Here is a 17,418-nt window from a genome sequence, read left to right on the forward strand (position 1 = left end):
GTAATGATTTAATCTCTAGTCTTTCCTAAGTGAAGGACTTCAAAGGAGAGGAGACTAAAAAGAACTTTTAAAAAACAAGCGGATTCTTTTAAATGATCTTCGTGTTATTTAATTGCTGTAAAATTTGTGCTTCTAAATCCATGAAGCCCCACTCTGATGGGAATACGCAGAAAGGCCCAGTGTGACCTGAGGTTTCATGATAGTTGGCAATAGTAAGAGGGATGCATGATAGTAGGCAACAGAGGAATGAAATATCTGAAGCACAAGCAAGGGTGGCTTCTCTGGACCCCTGATGGTCCAGAACATACAGAGTTTGGGTGTTGCAGTGTAGAAGGAATGTCAGTAGTACCATAGGAAGCACCTGGAGGAGTGAGGGTCATTCATGGCCTAGGAAGTGCCATATGGAATCAAGAGGCGCTGACAGCCCTGAAGAAAGGACTCAAGCTTGATATGGACCCCCCAGGGGAGCATTTGGAGACTTGTAGAGGGAGGGAGTAAGAATGACCAGAACACGCATCTCAGTGGAGGTGTGGCACAGGCAGGAGACTCCAAATAAGCGAGAGACTCCCCATGACGCTTCCTGGCGGAATCAGCTAGATTCGCCCATGCCTCCTTCATGGAGGGGGCCTGGTACATTCTTCTCCAGAGCTCTTTCCTGGAGCTCTGTACTCACCAGGTAATAGCCGCACCCGCTCTCCGCTCCCTACCTCACCTGGCAGCCGCTGTCCTGCTGTCTCTCTCTGTCCAGGAGGATTTTGCAACATGTGTCCTTTAGGGACTGAGTGACTTCACTCAGCGTCATGAGGTCAGAAATTTCCATTGGTGTTGGAGCCTGTGTCAGATTCCCTCCCTTTTATGGAAGACTAAAATATACTCTATCGTGTGTAGGCTTGTGCTGCTGTTTCTCCAGAAACCTTTCCCTGGCCAAGTTGGTTGTGCAAACATTGTAGAGTTGCCTGCACAGGCCTCTGTGACACGTGTAACCTGCTTCACACCTAGAATATTCACTATCAGCTGTTGAGGCCAGTGGGTCTGTTGTTGACTAGAGGTCATTAGGGACACATGACTATATATACCACATTTTTTTTTCATTCCCAGGGCAGGAGAAAGGGTCACATACAGCTGTGCTCAGGGCTTACCTGGCCTTGTGTTCACCTCCCCTTGGGGGGCCTGGGTATCCTTTGTGGTACCAAGGGATCAAACCCTGGGTCACCCGTGCCTGCCTTGTTGTATTAGCCCTGCAGCTCCGAATGTCACATTTCATTTGATCATCTGTTGTGGACACTTGGATTTCCTTTTACCATTGGCTTTTATTAGTATTATTATTATTATTTATTTATTATTTTGGGGGGGGGAGTCATACTCAGCGATGCGCAGGGTTTACTCCCGGTTCTGCACTCAGGAATTACTCCTGGTGGTGCTGGGGAACCCTGTGGGATGCTGAGGATCGAACCCCCGGTCATCTGCGTACAAGGCAAACGCCCTTCCTGCTGTGCTATCAATCCGGCCCCTGGCTATTCTTTTTTTTTTTTTTTAATTTTTATTAGTGAGACACCATGAGGTACAGTTGAAGACTTACAAATTTTTGTGCTAGGGTTTCAATTATACAATGATCAAATACCCATCCCTCCACCAGTGCCCATTTCCCACCACCACGGATCCCAGTATCCCTCCCCCCATCCCCCATCACCTCCATTCCACCCTGCCTCTGTGGCAGGGCATACCCTTTTGTTCTCTCTCTCCTTTGTTTGTTTGTTTTGGGTTTCCGAGTCACACCTGGCTGTGCACTGGAACTGCTCAGCTTGGTGACCAGGGGACTGTGGGGTTGCTGGGGACGGGGCCTGGGGCTCTCGAGTGCAGAGCATATGCCCCAGCCCTGTGAAAATGCCTCTGCTCGCCCATGGCCGTTCTGAAGGGTGTGCTTAGCCATCAAGCTGTGTCCCCAACCCCAGCTTCCGACAGAGTGAAGTGACCATGTTTGGGGTGGGGGGGGCGCGGGATGTGCAGGTAACTATTCTTGCATTCAGGTTTTGGGCCGCACCTGGCAGAAGTCAAGCTGTGGGATGGTTTCCTCTCTGGAGGAACTGCTGTCCTCTTTCCCACGTTTTGACATCCTCACTTGTAGGATGTTGTTGACAATTCCTCCATGTCTTCACCAAACCTGTTACTGAGCAGTAACATTTTACTTAGTTATTTTTTGTTTTTTTTAAATTGAACACAGACTTTTAAAAAATTTTAGTCTTAATTTTAAATTTTTTAAAATTGAATCACAGTGAGATACATAGTTGCAAAGTTGTTCATGATTGGATTCAGCCATATCATGTTCCAACACGCGACCCTTCACCAGCGCACATTTCCACTACCAGTGTCTCCAGTTTCCCTCCCGCCACCCTCCCCCCCACGGCAGGCACTTTCTTCCCTCCCCCCTCTCCCTCTCTCTCTCTCTCTCTCTCTCTCTCTCTCTCTCTCTCTCTCTCTCTTCCTCCCTCTCCTCCACCTCCCTTTTGGGCATTATGGTTTGCAATACAGATACTGAAAGGTTATCATGTATATCCCTTGGTATCCAGTATATCCGTAACATTTAAAAAAGAAAAAAGAAATGCTTTTCGAATCTCAGTTGGTTCAGAATGACAGTCTAAAGGATTTTTCCTTTCTCTTCTTTTTCTATAGGAAAGCAATTCAGAGTTTTGTTTCTTAGCACAGTACGTACCAGGCATACTTGTAAACATAAACAAACCCCAATTAAAAAGAAAGAGCAACTGCTGGAAGATTCCACCGAGGACCTGGATTATGGTTTCTTATCTAATTACAAGCTTCTCAATACTGCCATTACCAGAGCACAATCTTTGGTGGCCGTGGTGGGTGATCCCATTGCCTTGTGCTCCATCGGAAGATGCAGGTAATTCCGTGCTTAATTTTTTGAGAAATTAAACTTGGTAGAATAGGTTGCGTCCCGACATAAACGTGGATTGATAAGATCTTATGACTAATTAAAATAAGGTTGATTCTTAACTGATTTCCAGTGGGAATACAGAACATAGATTGCTTCGAGTCGGTTAGATACGTATTTGTGTGTTCATTGTCATCATTCAACAAGTATTTCCTGGGTTTCTGCTACAGTCTTCTAGCCTCTGAGGAGAAGAATGACAATATACAAAAATAAGAGTTCCACGTACTACTTTGCATGAATGCAGTGAAGTAGAATGTAGGGCAGGTGGGAGTGACCCACCTGCTTTGAGATTGTTCCCAGTGCGCCCTGCATGGCCTCACGAAGAGACTGACTGTAGAGGGGAGGAAATGAGCTCTGCAGGGGTGGGGTGGTGGGATGAAGGTGCTCCACCAAGAGGGAATCGTTGAGAGAGGGTCTGGACTGGTTGTGATAGAGTCAAACTTTTATTTTGGGTGGGGTCACACCCAGCAGTACTGAGGGGTCACTCCTGGCTCCGCACTCAGGAATCACTTCTGGCGGAGCTCAGGCCTGTGGGATGCCGGGGATGGAACCTGGGTCAGCTGCATACCAGGAAATGCCCTCCCTGCTGGACTATCGCTCCAGCCCCGTGACAGAGAGAGACTTCTATGTAGACACTTTTGTTCCCCTCGATTATTGTTTTTAAGCTCTAGATTTTTGATGACTTTCCACCTCTGCTCATTTTCTTTCTGAATTTGTCAGTGTGAAAAACATTCTTTGTGTCTGGTTCACCTTCGGGGATCCTAAAGTAGGGATGAAAGGGGCCAAGGATGTTGTGCAGTGGCAGGGCCCATGCCGTGCTTGTGTGAGGTCCTGGGTTCCATCCGAAAGAAAACCCATCAGGGGGGCCAGGGACGTGACCTGGTGGCACAGTGCACCTTTCCCAGATGGGTCTCCAGCATCACCAATGAAAACTGGAGTAGGGGCACGGGGGGGGGGGGGGGGCAGTTTGTTTATTTTGTTTTGTAGGGGCACGGGGGGGCAGTTTATTTGTTTATTTTGTTTTGTTTTCTTATGAAAACATTGTTACAATGTCAGCCTGCCTGGGGAGGTAGCTTAGTGGGCTGGAGCACTCGCACTGTCGGCTGGGGGCCTGGGTTTGACCCCGGGTGCTGCCTGGCTCCTGGTGCACAGAGAGCTGTGTACTGCCCGGTGTGACCCACAACCAGGACTAAACGACCCAGAAAATTCTCGTTATCTACTTATGCTTTACACCAGTCAGTAGGAATTTTGTATAGCCAGTGATAGAAGAACTGACGTTTAGAATGTCCAGAATGCTGTTGAGTCAGTGACGAAGACCACAGAAACCTCAGGGGCTGAGGGATGCCAGAAGACCAAAGAAGCCTACCTAGCCCTGGTTCAGAATCTGGCCCCTGTGTGCTCCCCCAAACCGCCGCCACCCCCCCCCCAGCCCCGCAAAAAAATAAATGACAAAAATGTTCACTGCATCACAGTTAGTGTTCACGGAACCACTGCCAGTTGAGGTCCCCAAACTGACCAGTTGAAAAGAAATTTAGAAGGGGTCATGAAAAGTAAATGCTAGATTCAGTTCACCGTTTTTTTTTTTTTTCCTTTTTGGGTCACACCCAGTGATGCTCAGGGGTTATTCCTGGCTCTCTGCACTCAGGAATTACTCCTGGTGGTGCTCAGGGGACCATATGGGATGGTGGGAATTGAACCCGGGTCGGTCGCGTGCAAGGCAAGCGCCCTACCCGCTGTGTTATCACTCCAGCCCCCCTCAGGTCACTTTTGTAAGTATCCTGTTACCTCCCAATGCGATGTCCAGAAGAGTGGAAAGAGATGTGGACAGTTTCAGATGAACCCTGTGTCATTATTTCTTTTTGGTTTGTTCCAGTCAGAGTCAGTAAAGCTGTTAGAAGTTTAAGTCTCTTTAAGCTCAAGTTTTCTGTGGCAGTAAAGATGACATTGTTTTATTGGCAGTTTTCCCATTTTAGCAGAGAAAAGGCGTTCTGTGGGCAGGGAGATTATTAGGATTCTTGAAGAATAAGCTGCTTGTTTTAAGGTTTAAGACCCCAAGATAAAGTAATATCTTTTCTCAGGGAAAACGATTAACAGACCAATAACTTTAATTTATGATTTAATTATGAAAAAAAATCCCTTTTTAAAATTTTTTAATTCTTTTGATTTTGGGGCCATCCCTGGCAGTGCTGTTCCTGGCTTTGAGCTCAGAAGGGATCCCTGGCTGTGCTCTGGGGATCTTATGTGATTCCAGGGATCGAGCCAGGACTGGCCTCGTGCAAGGCAAGTGCCTCAACCCCTGTACTATCTCTCTGACCTTTAATTTTATATATTAAAAAAAAATAGGCTGTCATTTCTTTTAGCCACCAAGAGACATAAAATTTGGCAAGAAAATACATTAATTTTGAATAAGAGATAGAGTTATTTAAGAAATTAAGCTTCCTCTCAGAGAATTTTGCCTGTTACTTTACTCTTCATTAAAAGTGTATTTGGGGGACTGGAGCGATAGCACAGCAGGTAGGGTGTTTGCCTTGCATGCGGCTGACCAGGGGACCAGGGTTCGATTCTCAGCATCCCATATGGTCTCTCAAATACTGCCAGGAGTAATTCCTGAGTACATGAGCCAGGAGTAACCCCTGTGCATCGCTGGATGTGACCCAAAAAGAAAAAAAAAAGTGTATTTGGCTAGATTGTTGTGATATTTTACCATTCTTTCTCTTTCTCTCTCTTTTTTTTTTTCGGCTTTTTGAGTCACACCTGGCAATACACAGGGGTTACTCCTAGCTCTGAACTCAGGAATTATTCCTGGTGGTGCTCAGGGGACCATGTGGGATGCTGGGAATTGAACCCAGGTTGGCCGCGTTTAAGGCAAATGTCTTACCCACTATACTATCGCTCCAGCCCCGATATTTTACCTACCATTCTTGTTTACATTTATCGTTTGATAAATGAGAACACATGAAGTTTGATTAGAATTTGATAGACCAAAGCATCTATAGATAGGGTGACCTGTTGGAAACAGTTAGAAACTATTGGAAGAACAGATAATCCTCAGCTTTGAGATCGCCTTGTAATTAATCCTAAACACCAGATAACTCAAAACATTTACCAAATTCTATATTTTAAAAACCTTTACCCTTTTGATAGAATCAAATTTATACTGAGAATTTTCTGAAATAAGCTTTTTCTTTTTCTTTTTTTCTCCTTTTCTGACATAAAGCATTAGTTTCGTAGGGCGACTAGGTAAATTAGGAATGATCCAGGGCTCAGTTTTAACTTGAAGTCAGATCTGCTCCACTGGGGTGTGCCAAGGGCACAGTCTTTGGCATTTATGATCTACATGAAGCATTTTTAGGGTGACAAATCCCTGTATACAGAGAAAACGTAATGGGATCCCGCAGCTAAATGGGAATACAGATTGTCAGACCCTTGGGCTGCTCCACCATGATTGCTAACCCAAGAGCTTAGGCCAGCACAGGTGGATATTTGAGCTTTAATTCTTCTCGTCTTACTAGGGGTTCATTGCATCTCAAAGCACAAGTATTCCAGGAAATGTGATAGGATTCCATAATGATAATTGAAGAATGACTTCTTTATTGTTTTCTTTGGTACCTTTTCTACCCCAGTTTGTTTCCAATGATCAACTAAGTGTCCAATAAATTTTAATCAGCTGTATAATTTAAACAGGTATAGGTATCAATCTATTATCATCTATTATAAAGGGGTTTTTTTTTTGTACTGTGAATGAACATTTATTTTTTTTTAGAACTCAGTATTTTTTAATTGATTTTTATTAAAAACACCGTGATTTACAGTGTTGTCATTATGCAGTTGTTTCAAGCATTTAGTGTTCCAACACGACCAATGTGATCTGACCTTCCTTCCACCAATATCCCCACCTTCCTCCCAATCCCAACCTGCCCCCTCTGGCACATAACATATTTACTTTATATTGCTTATTCCACCAAAAATGTTAAGAACTGACAGACAGAATGATCAGAAAATAAATCAGTAAGGACCACTTAGTGATTCCTATATGATTTTTCCCTGTGTAAATAGGAAAATTAAAACCATTTAATACAATGTAAAAAATACCTATTCTTGTCTACTACACATGTACATTTTCAACACTGGAATCTAAAGTATATTACATTAAATTTTGTCTTATAGTTGGATCTCAATATGGTAATAATCACTCCTCACCTGTCATTAATAACACTATTTTTTTTCTTTTGGGGTCACATCCAGCAATGCACAGGGCTTACTTCTGGCTCATGCACTCAAGAATTACCCCTGGTGGTACTCAGGGGACCATATGGGATGCTGGGAATTGAACCTGGGTTGGCTGTGTGCAGAGCAAACACCCTACCTGCTGTGCTATCACTCCAGCCCCATTAATAACACTTTTAAAGACAATTCTGTGTTAATATATTTTGTAATTTACATGAAATAGTTAAGGCCTACATATATAAAATTTCCCCTTACACTTTCATAAAGTATTTTTAAACAGGTTTTATATGGTCCCCACAAAAATGTCATGAATTTCCCCCTCCTTTGCCATGTGTCAAATCTGCCACTAGAAGTCACTGCTGTTGGTTGACTGGTACTAGAGTACTCGCTCTGCACCACCCCTCCCCTGGCCATCTTGATCTTATGGGCATCTTATTTGGGGTTTTGGGGGCAGTGCCCAAGAATTACTCCTGGCTCTGTGCTCAGGGATCACTCCTGGTGGGTCTTGGGGGACCATCTGGGGTGCCTGGGCTCAAACCCATGCCAGGCACATGCAAAGCAAGCATCTTGACCCATACCCACTGTACTAGCTCTCTGGCTCCTTTTTGGCATTTTTGTTTGTTTGTTTGTTTGTTTTGGGTTTTGTTTGTTCCGTTTTTCGGGTCTACACCTGGTGTTGCTCAGGGCTTACTCCTGGTGCTGTACTCAGGGATCACTCCTGATGGTGTCAATTGGGCGCATTCTAGGTCAATGCCCTGCCCACTGTACTACCTCTCCAGCACTCTTCCCCCCCCCCCCCCCCATTGGAGTTTTAATTGGCTAGCATGATTCAGGGAGTGTAGACGGCTGCCCACTTTCACATAGCTATTTAACAGGATGCTAGAGCAGAGAGTAGGTTCACTTCAGAACTTGAGTCCTTCCTCTGAATTGCCGGCGCTTGCCCAGACTGTGATGGGAATGCTCCGAATGGGGAGCATTAAGGGGTGGGGAGGGCACCCTTTTCTCCAAGTGGATGGGTTTGGGATAGTCTTTTCTCTTCATTTTTATTGTGGTGACATTTGTTCACAAGACAAGCAGGTCTTTTAAGCAACATATCTTTATTGGCAAATTTTACTTAATGAAATATAGCCCTGTTTTTCCTGTCTGCGTCAAAATTGGCATGCCTTTGTGTGCATTGTCTCTCTCTGAGAAACTGCCGTGGGCCACCTGCGTTCTTGAAGCAAAGGTGAGGGGCTAAGGCCTGACCCCTGAACCCAAATCCCCAGCCCCCCACCGTCTCCTGAACACTGTCAGGGAAGGGTCTCACAGCACCCTCCTTTGCAGTGTGGGCTGGAATCTCTAGGAGGCATCTCCAGGCCTGAGGCACACCATGGGGGCAGCACAAAACAGACCAGAACCAAAACTGAAACTTCGCGTTCAGGCAATGAAGAGAGAGTACTCAGGCGTTTGCCTTACATGCAGCCTGCCCGGGTTCCATCCCTGGCACCCCTGAGCCTGCCATAAGTGATCCCTGAGCACAGAGCCAGCAGTTAGCCCCAAACCCTGCCAGGTGTGGCCCCAAAATAAACAAGCAAGCCCCAAACCTTTGTGTCCATACAGCCATTCTAAGTATTGCCGTGGCCTTTGAAATCTTCCCGTTCCCAGGTAAAGACTTGCCCCAGGAACTGCCATCACGAAAAAGCTGTGAATGTCTCTAACAGGGTCGCATTTTAGGTAGGGGCTGAGGGTTGAACCCTTTAAATAACCATCATGCTGAATTCCTTTTTGAATAATTTTATTTTAGGCATTGGGGGTAAGAGAGCTTATTGGTAAGGTTCCTGTATAAAACACTCGCCCACCACCTCCTTCCCCAGGGTGCCCACTCCCTCTGCCTTTGTCCATGTGTCCTTCATCCCCGCTCCCTGGTAAGCTGCCTGCTGGGGACCAGGGCCTCTTTTCTCCTGCCTTGGGGGATTCCCTCACCTAGTGCCTTAATATCGCTGGTATGAGAGAGGTCAGACTGTGTGTGCCTCTCCCTCTGACTGACTCCACTCAGCCTGCTAAATTCCTGCCTGTCTGGAACCTGGCCTTCCCAGTCTATGCTCAGAAATGAAATTACATGAAGAGTGTACTTCCATAGAGTTTTGTTGAATTCAGGGTCCATAAGAATTGTCTTTGAAAGAGTTTTCTTTTTCTTTTTTTTCTTTAAACAATTTATAGGTGAGGTTTTTTTTTTTTTTTTTTTTTTTTTTTTTACTTTTTGGGTCACACCCTGCCATGCTCAGGGGTTACTCCTGTCTCTGCACTCAGGAATCACTTTTGGCGGTGCTCTGGGGACCATATGGGATGCTGGGAATTGAACCCGGGTCGCCCGCGTGCAAGGCAAATGCCCTACCCGCTGTGCTATTGCTCCAGCCCCCTGAAAGAGTTTTCATAAAGAGCAAAAAAAAAAAAAAAAAAAAAAGGAAACTCTTTAGCTCTAAAACTTAAATAAAATTTTTAAAGAAAAAAATAGATGTTCTCTGAACATTTCAAAGTGAAAATTCTTTTCAAGAGTTAAATATGGTAAAAATGAGTGGTAGTACTGATGCTGCCCTATTTTCCATCTGAGGAAACTGAGGAACACGAAGATTTGAATTTGCCACAAGGGTCCCTCACAGCAGCTGAGTGTCTGAGGCGTGGCGGAAGCCTGCTGGATCTAGGTTCTAGAACCCATGAGCCTAACCCATGCTGTGGGACTTATCAATAGGGCTACCAGAGAGAAGGCAGACTTAAAGATTTCTGGTTACGGTGGGCCTGCTTGATTCAGTTAATTGACTGCAAATGTTCAATGTTACTTTTGGAAAAGATCCTTGCGTTTGAAGGCTTTTGCTTTGAGGGTCTGAGTAGCCAGGTTCCTACCCTCTCATCCAGTGTGAGGCCACCTGGAGATCATGCTTCCAGAGCTCCGTGGGACCTCAGCTCCTGCCCAGTGCAGCTGAGGTCCCAGAGGACAGAATAAGAACAGGATGTGTTTTTTTTTTTTTTTTTTTAACTCCTGGCCCTGAGCTCAGGGATCACTCCTGGCAGGGCTTAGGGGACCAAATGCAGTGCCAGGGATCAAACCCAGGCCGGCCCTACCAAGCAATAAGCAAACGCCCTTCCCGTTATACTATCTTTCCAACCCTGGCCGTGGAATTTCAAAAGGCAGCTTAAAAATAGAGCAAATTCTAACATTTTGGCTGTGTAAGCTGGAAATGAAAATCCGAGGAGTTGATAGGAAAAGCCGTGTGAATGTAGAAGCCACACCATTCTCTTTGTGTTTTTTTATACATCTGATACTTTATCAGTTTTTTTTCTTTCACCCTTTAGCGTGCAGAATATAGTGGGATTGTATTGATAAAAATTCATCAACTTTGGAGCTGGAGAGATAGTGCAGAGGTTAAGTGCTTGCCTTGCATGCAGCTGACCTGGGTTCTATCCCTGGCACCACCAATGGTGGATTCCTTGAGCACCACTAGGAGAGATCCCTGAGCACTGTTAGGTATCGTCCAAAACCAAACAACAAAATCATGAAACCTATACATTTGAATATTATATTTTAATCAAAGGGGTAGGAAACTTTTATGGATTTTAGATTGTATTATGTTACCTTTCCTTAGATAACAGATTCTGAGAAAAAAATATTGAGTTACAATTTTGTAGAAAAAAGAAGAGGCGTCTGTATTTTGTAAACAGAAACCCTAGGTTTGATCCTGGGCAACAAACACCCTGTCTCCTGGAGCACTGTGATAGAAGTAGCCCCCTGAGTACTACAGAGTGTGGCCCCCAAACCAGAAACAAAATTGCCATTCTAGATGAGTGTGGATAATGGAGCATTGGTTAAGTTACACACATTGATCTGCCAACATTAGCTGAGCACATATGTTCCGTAATACTACACACACACACACACACACACACACACACACACACACACACGTGGCTAAACTTCTGAAATCTTATGACATGGAAGAAAGATGACCCCTCAGTCATCTATTGATGTCACCGAAGGATTTAGTGTCGGGAGAGGCTCTTCAGTTGCTTATGTTCATTTCTGTGATCTCATCCACTGAAATTCTAAACTGACCTTGTAAATCTTTCCTATAGGAAATTTTGGGAGCGGTTTATTGCCCTGTGTCATGAGAATAATAGCCTGCACGGAATCACTTTTGAACAGATCAAAGCTCAGCTAGAGGCTTTAGAACTAAAGAAGACGTATGTGTTGAACCCACTGGCACCTGAATTTATCCCCCGGGCCCTCAGACTGCAGCATTCAGGAAATGCCAACCGACTGCAGCAGTCCCCCCCCAAGGTAAAGCCCGTTCCCGACCCGAGGAGGGGAGCGGCAGACAGCAGAGCCCACCTGGGCACGGGTGAGGGGGCCACATTTCGCCGTCCGCCGTGCTGGAGTTGAAGGTTCCCCTCGGCGGCAAGCAGTTTCCACAAGGAGCCGGTCCAGGGTGGGCGTGTGAGTGCAAGTCGAGCCTGGCCGTTTGGCCGCGGGAAGGCCCAGGTCATCTGCAAAGGTCTCTGATCACCTCACCTGGTCTGTGGTTAGCAAAGAGCCCCTCGGTTCTTCTCACTGATGGACTTATTTTGGCAAGATACGAGTGAAACAAGCTGTGTAAAAGACAGCTAGGGGGACCGGAGTGAACGTAAAGCGGGGAGGGTGTTTGCCCAGCACACACATGGCTGACCCAGATTGGGTCCCTGGCATCCTATACGGTCCCCTGAGCACCACCAGGAGTAATTGATGAGTGCAGAGTCAGGAGGAAACCCTGAGCATCGCCAGGTGTGGCCCCCACCTCCTTCCCTCCACCCCAGCCTACATACACACAAGGTGCCTTTAATGGGTTGTTGTATAAGTAATAGTCCCATCAAGGAAGCAGAGATAGTGAGCCTGGACCATTTCTACTTTGGAACCATAGTTATTTGGGGTGGAAACCGCTTTTCTATTTGCTAGAGTGCCTGGAAAGAATACGTCCATTTACTGTTTAGAAAAGACGGCCCATTTACTGTCTAGAGAATGGCATGTTGAGTATTTCTGCTACTTTCTTTCTTTCATGCATTTATACTCATCCGCCTAATATTCCGAGTATTTGCATGAATTAAGAGAGTCTGTCAATTCCGGGCGTCATTTTTTTTTCTTTTTTCTTTTGGGGTTACACCTAGCGATGCACAGGGGTTACTCCTGACTCATGCACTCAGGAATTACCCCTGGCAGTGCTCGGGTGACCATATGGGATCCTGGGAATCAAACCCAGGTTGGCCATGTGCAAAGCAAATGCCCTACCCACTGTGCTATTGCTCTAGCCCCCTGGGCGTCATTTTAGGTCAGGATAATTTTTTTTTCTTTTTTTGAAGGGCTTTCCATGGAAGGTCAGGGTAGTCCTGCTGAGTCACATCCCTGATCCCAAGCCTTATTTTACATATGTCAAGACTGGAGGCTGGGAAGGGTGCTCGCGGTAGAGCGCGTGCTTCCTGCATTTGAGCTGTAGGCTAAGTCTCTGCTATGACACACAGGAGCAGAATGGAGAACCTGATGTGTGGGCAAGAATTAATGTTTTGCTAAAAGGTATTAAACCGAGAAGTACTTTCCGTGTTAATACACTGTTGCATCTCCTTAGTTTCATAAAAATGAGCTTAAGGTGCAATAATCTTTTTGTGTTTGGGGATTACTAGGAAATTAAAGATACTGCAAAGCGAATCTTCTAGAATTCTACAGTGTAAACTTAATAAATTAATATATGAACTTATGTACTAAATATTTACATATTCTGATGTCCCAGGTGTTATAGTCTGTGCTAGAGAGACACAGATGAGCAAATTGTTTCTGGGTTTTCTTTTTCTTTTTCCTTTCTTACATTTTTTTGGTTTGGGGGCCACATCCAGTGGTGCTGAGGGCTTACTCCTGGCTCTGCACTTAGGGATCACTCCTGGCAGGCCCCAGGGGTATCAGGGATCAAACCCAGGACAGACACGTGCAAGGTGAGTGCCTCATCTGCTGTACTCTCTCACTGACCCTGATTACTGAGTTTTCGTTCGTTTGTTTTCTTATGTGGAATTGAGACCAGGGCCTGACACGCAAGGCAGGTAGGTGCTGTTCCATGGAGGTGCTCCCAGGGTTTCCTGTGGCAGGTGTTGGAGAGCTGGTGGGAACAGTTAGGTTCAGGATGTTTTCCTGCTGGGGTGCCCAGTGAACAAAGGAGTTCTTGGGGGGGGGGTTCGGGGCGGTAAAATGGGGCCTGGGGGAGACATATGAAAGCTAGAATAGATGCTACCAGGGGCAGGAGTCCCGCCCGTGTTGTTTACTGTTCTAGCCTCTGTGACTCGAGCTCTGTCTGGCCGACTGCAGGCACTCCCATGTCTGGGGGGGTGAATGAGAGTTCAGAGAGTGCATGCTTGCATCCTGTATGGCCCGTGTGATGTAGCCAGAGCGGGGAGCCCAGGGAACGAGGCTTATTCTTGTTCTTCCTTATGATGCTACGGTGTTTGTCATACAGCTTTGTCCATCGGTCCTTTGCTTATTCATCCCTCCCTGTTCCTGTCCCTCTGGAGTTGTTGCAGTGACTGTTGGTGGGGGGGAGGGGGGGGCACGGCTGCCCTCACGCCTGTCTGTGGTGCCCAGACGCTGGTGGTGGGGCTTGCACTCTTGGTTGTAGTGCTCCTGCACATCTACAGTAGTGCTTGTGGGGGTGGGGTGGGTCTCCATGGGGCCAGGGTCAACATTCCGGGCGGTGTGGTTTGCACACTCTCCTTCAGGTGGGTGCCCACTGTGGCTGGCACACTTTTTTTTTTTTTTTTGCTTTTTGGGTCACACCCTGCCATGCTCAGGGGTTACTCCTAGCTCTGCACTCAGGAATCACTCCTAGCAGTGCTCGGGAGACCATATGGGATGCTGGGAATTGAACCCGGGTCGGCCGCATGCAAGGCAAACGCCCTACCCGCTGTGCTATCACTCCAGCCCCTGCTGGTACACTTTTGTTTTGTTGCTCCCGTGTACCTGACTCTGTGCTGGAGACTGCACAGTTGGGCACCAGGGCTCCCAGGCAGTGCTCAGAGGCCTGGGGTGGCCTTGGGCTGGACTCGCAGGAACATTTAGCCTTGGGGCCCCCTTTGGTGTCCTCTTACTGTCTACTCATTTTTGGGTTTTTTTATTTTGTGTGTGCTTTTTGGGTCTCACCCAGCGCAGGAGTTACTCCTGGCTCTGCACTTAGGAATTACTCCTGGTGGTGCTCAGGGGACCACATGGGATGCTGGGAATCAAACCCGGGTCAGCTGTGTGCAAGGCAAACGCCCTACCCGCCATGCTATCACTTCAGCCCGTCTACTCATTTTTGGAGGTGGGAGGCTTTGCCTTACAGTACTCAGGGCTTACTTCTGGCTCAGTGCTCAGGTGTCACTCCTGAAGGTGCTCAGGGTTCACTCATGTTCATTGGAGGGGATGGAACTGGGCTTGGCCACATGCAAGGTAAGTACATACCGTGCTGTCTCTCAGGTCCCGCCTATGTTCTTGGTTTTAGTTTTTATTTTATTTTATTTTATTTTGCTTTTTGGGTCACACCCAGCGATGCACAGGGGTTACTCCTGGCTCTGCACTCAGGAATTACTCCTGGCGGTGCTTGGGGGACCATATGGGATGCTGGGAATCGAACCTGGGTCAGCCGCATGCAAGGCAAACACCCTACCCGCTGTGCTATCACTCCAGTCCCCAGCCCGCCTATGTTCTTACCATGTGTTTTTTTTTTTTTTAAAGAACCTGAAAAGTTTAAGGGTTTTCTTTGATTTGGGAGCACACTTTGTGTTGTGGAGGCTTTTCTTACTCAGTATTGGGGTCATTCCTGGTGGTGCTCAGTATTGGGGTCATTCCTGGGGATCGTGCGGGGCTGGAGATTGGGCCTGTGTTCTAGCCCTTGGCACCCTCTCCCTTGCCCAGTCTTGTCACATGAACATTCTCTTCTGGATCATGGGCCAGCCAGAATGTTATGGTCGTTGTGGTTAAGAGCAGGATGTATTGGCGCTAGAGGGACAATACAGCAGGAAGGGCGTCAACCTTGCACGTGACCAACTCAGGTTTGTACCCCCACAACCCATATGGTGTCTGAGCCCCGCCAGGAGTGAATTCCTGCAGGCAGAGCTGGGAGGAAGCCCTGAGTACTGCTGAGGGTGCACTGCCCAAACAAACAGGCAAGCAAACAAAAGGAAGCAGGTTTGCTCGTGAGTAGGGGGCGCGGTGGGCACTCCCAGGCTCTCACCTGTCAGAGACCCATGATTCGGGAGGTATCCCACCCCACGGCCATGTGGGATGAGCCTGTTGCAGACTCTCTGTCTTCAAACTCATCAGTATTGAACTTGACCAAACTTCGCCTCTCCAGGCTGGAGCTTCCAGTGCCCAGGGACCCCGAACTCCACCCGGTGCCCAGCCTCCGGCTCGCCCTCCTGCTTCTGTGGTTTGCTGCCCATGAACAGGACCACTTGGCCCATGTGAACCCTGGTGGCTGTGCCCCGGGGCTTTCAGAGAGCCCTCCTGTCCCCACCCCTTCCATGTTGGGAGCCTGAAATTGTGCCCACATGAGGACAGATAGGAATGTCCCCTGCAAGGTTTTGTCTTCAAGATCCAAGATCTCTGAGAATAGTCCATGCAAGTCAGCGGCCACTGTACTGCCCAGGGGCTGCCTGCCAACTCCGCTGCTGCAGTCCGGCTCCCAGGGCAGAATTTTTTTCTTTTTTATTTTGTTCTCCTCCTCCTCCTCCTCCTCCTCCTCATCCTCCTCCTCCTCCTCTTCCTCCTCCTCCTCCTTCCTCCTCTTTTTCTTCCTCTTCCTCCACCCTCCTCTTCTTCCTTCTCTTCCTCCACCTTCCTCTTTTTCCTCCTCTTTCTCTTCCTTCTTTTCCTCCATCCTCCTCTTCTTCCTTTCCTCCTCCTCTCTTCCTCCTCCTCCTCTCCTCCTCCTCCTCTTCTTCTCCTCCTCCTTCTCTTCCTTCTCCTCCTCCTCCTTCTTCACCTCCTCCTACTCCTTCTCCTCCCTCCATTTTGTTTTTTACCTATTAAGGGTTAGGACCTGGCAGCCCTTTTGCTCACCTGTCAACTGATGTTTCACACTGATCTGAATATTCACTGTTGCTATTAGAAAGGGAGATGGTGGAACACAGTATTTGACTTTGGTCAGTGATAAATGTTTCTTCCTTATATAGACTTGCCACACCCTTAGTTTTCAGATAAATTATACAAATAGCACACACACAATTTTTCAGATAAATTATACAATGTGTGTGTGTGTGTGCGTGTGTGTGTGTATAAGGGGAAGTTGTAGAATGTGTTGTGTCATTGTTTAATGGCTCTGTGTTAGGTATAGCTCCTAAAAAGAGGGAAAGAAATGTTTTGGTTTTGGGTCTGGCCTGGCCCTCTACTCAGGCGTCATTTTTGGAGCTGCTGGGGGTTGCCAGGTAGCGATCTGGCCCATAGTCACGTGGTCAGGCACGTGCTCTGCCCTGTGAGCTGTTTCCCCAGTCCAGGAGCAGGAATTTGAGGTGCAGAGATGCAGAAACTAGAGTCTAGCATCCCTTTTCATGCCATCATGTTAATCTGCCATTGCTTACTTAATAAAATTTTATCACATATATATGCAATTCCGTGATGAATACCTTTCCCCAGATCTCTTGTTTCATTTGGATAAATTCCTGGGAGTACAGTTACGGGGTTACGAGAGCTGTATTTTGTGTGCTTTTGATATGCGTTGCCAAATTGATATGTGTAAAAAAAAAAAGTATAGTCTCATAAAGAAATAATGACAGTGCCTCTTTTCTATTTCTTTCTTTCTTTTTTAATTTTGGGGCTGTACCCAGCGGTTTTCTGGGCTTACTTGGGAGACGATATAGGGTGCCAGGGACTGAACCTGGGTTGGCCTCTTGCAAGGCAACTCTCTGTGCCATCTCTCCAATTCCATCTTTTCCTCTTCCTTCAGCAAATTCTCCACTTTATTACTTTTGTTGTTGTCTTGGGGCTGTACCCACCAGGGTTCAAGGGCTATTCATGGCTCTGTGTTCAGGAATGACCTTGGTGATGCTCAGGAGACCATAGGCAATGGGCATAGGCTAAAGATTCGAACAGGAGCAGTGAGAGGGGACAAGACAGTAATTCCCTGAACTACCTCTCTAGCCTCCAATTTTACACTTTAATCATTTTAAATATGAATCATATTTAAATATCCTAAATCCCATTCCTATTTACATTTGTGTTA

At 46.7% G+C, this 17,418-nt stretch overlaps 1 protein-coding gene across 2 annotated transcripts in view; it reads left to right on the forward strand.

Moving 5' to 3' along the window:
* Positions 1-17,418, forward strand: part of HELZ (helicase with zinc finger) — a 183,524-nt gene that overhangs the window by 119,348 nt on the left and 46,758 nt on the right. For both annotated transcript variants that reach the window (XM_056127342.1, XM_056127343.1), the window contains exons 23-24: positions 2,671-2,899; positions 11,285-11,489. In XM_056127342.1, the coding sequence (XP_055983317.1) occupies positions 2,671-2,899; positions 11,285-11,489 (434 nt within the window). The remainder of the gene's footprint in view (positions 1-2,670; positions 2,900-11,284; positions 11,490-17,418) is intronic.

The sequence above is a fragment of the Sorex fumeus genome, unplaced genomic scaffold (genome assembly GCF_029834395.1).
Source record: "Sorex fumeus unplaced genomic scaffold, SorFum_2.1 ptg000063l, whole genome shotgun sequence".
NCBI classification, from domain to species: domain Eukaryota; kingdom Metazoa; phylum Chordata; class Mammalia; order Eulipotyphla; family Soricidae; genus Sorex; species Sorex fumeus.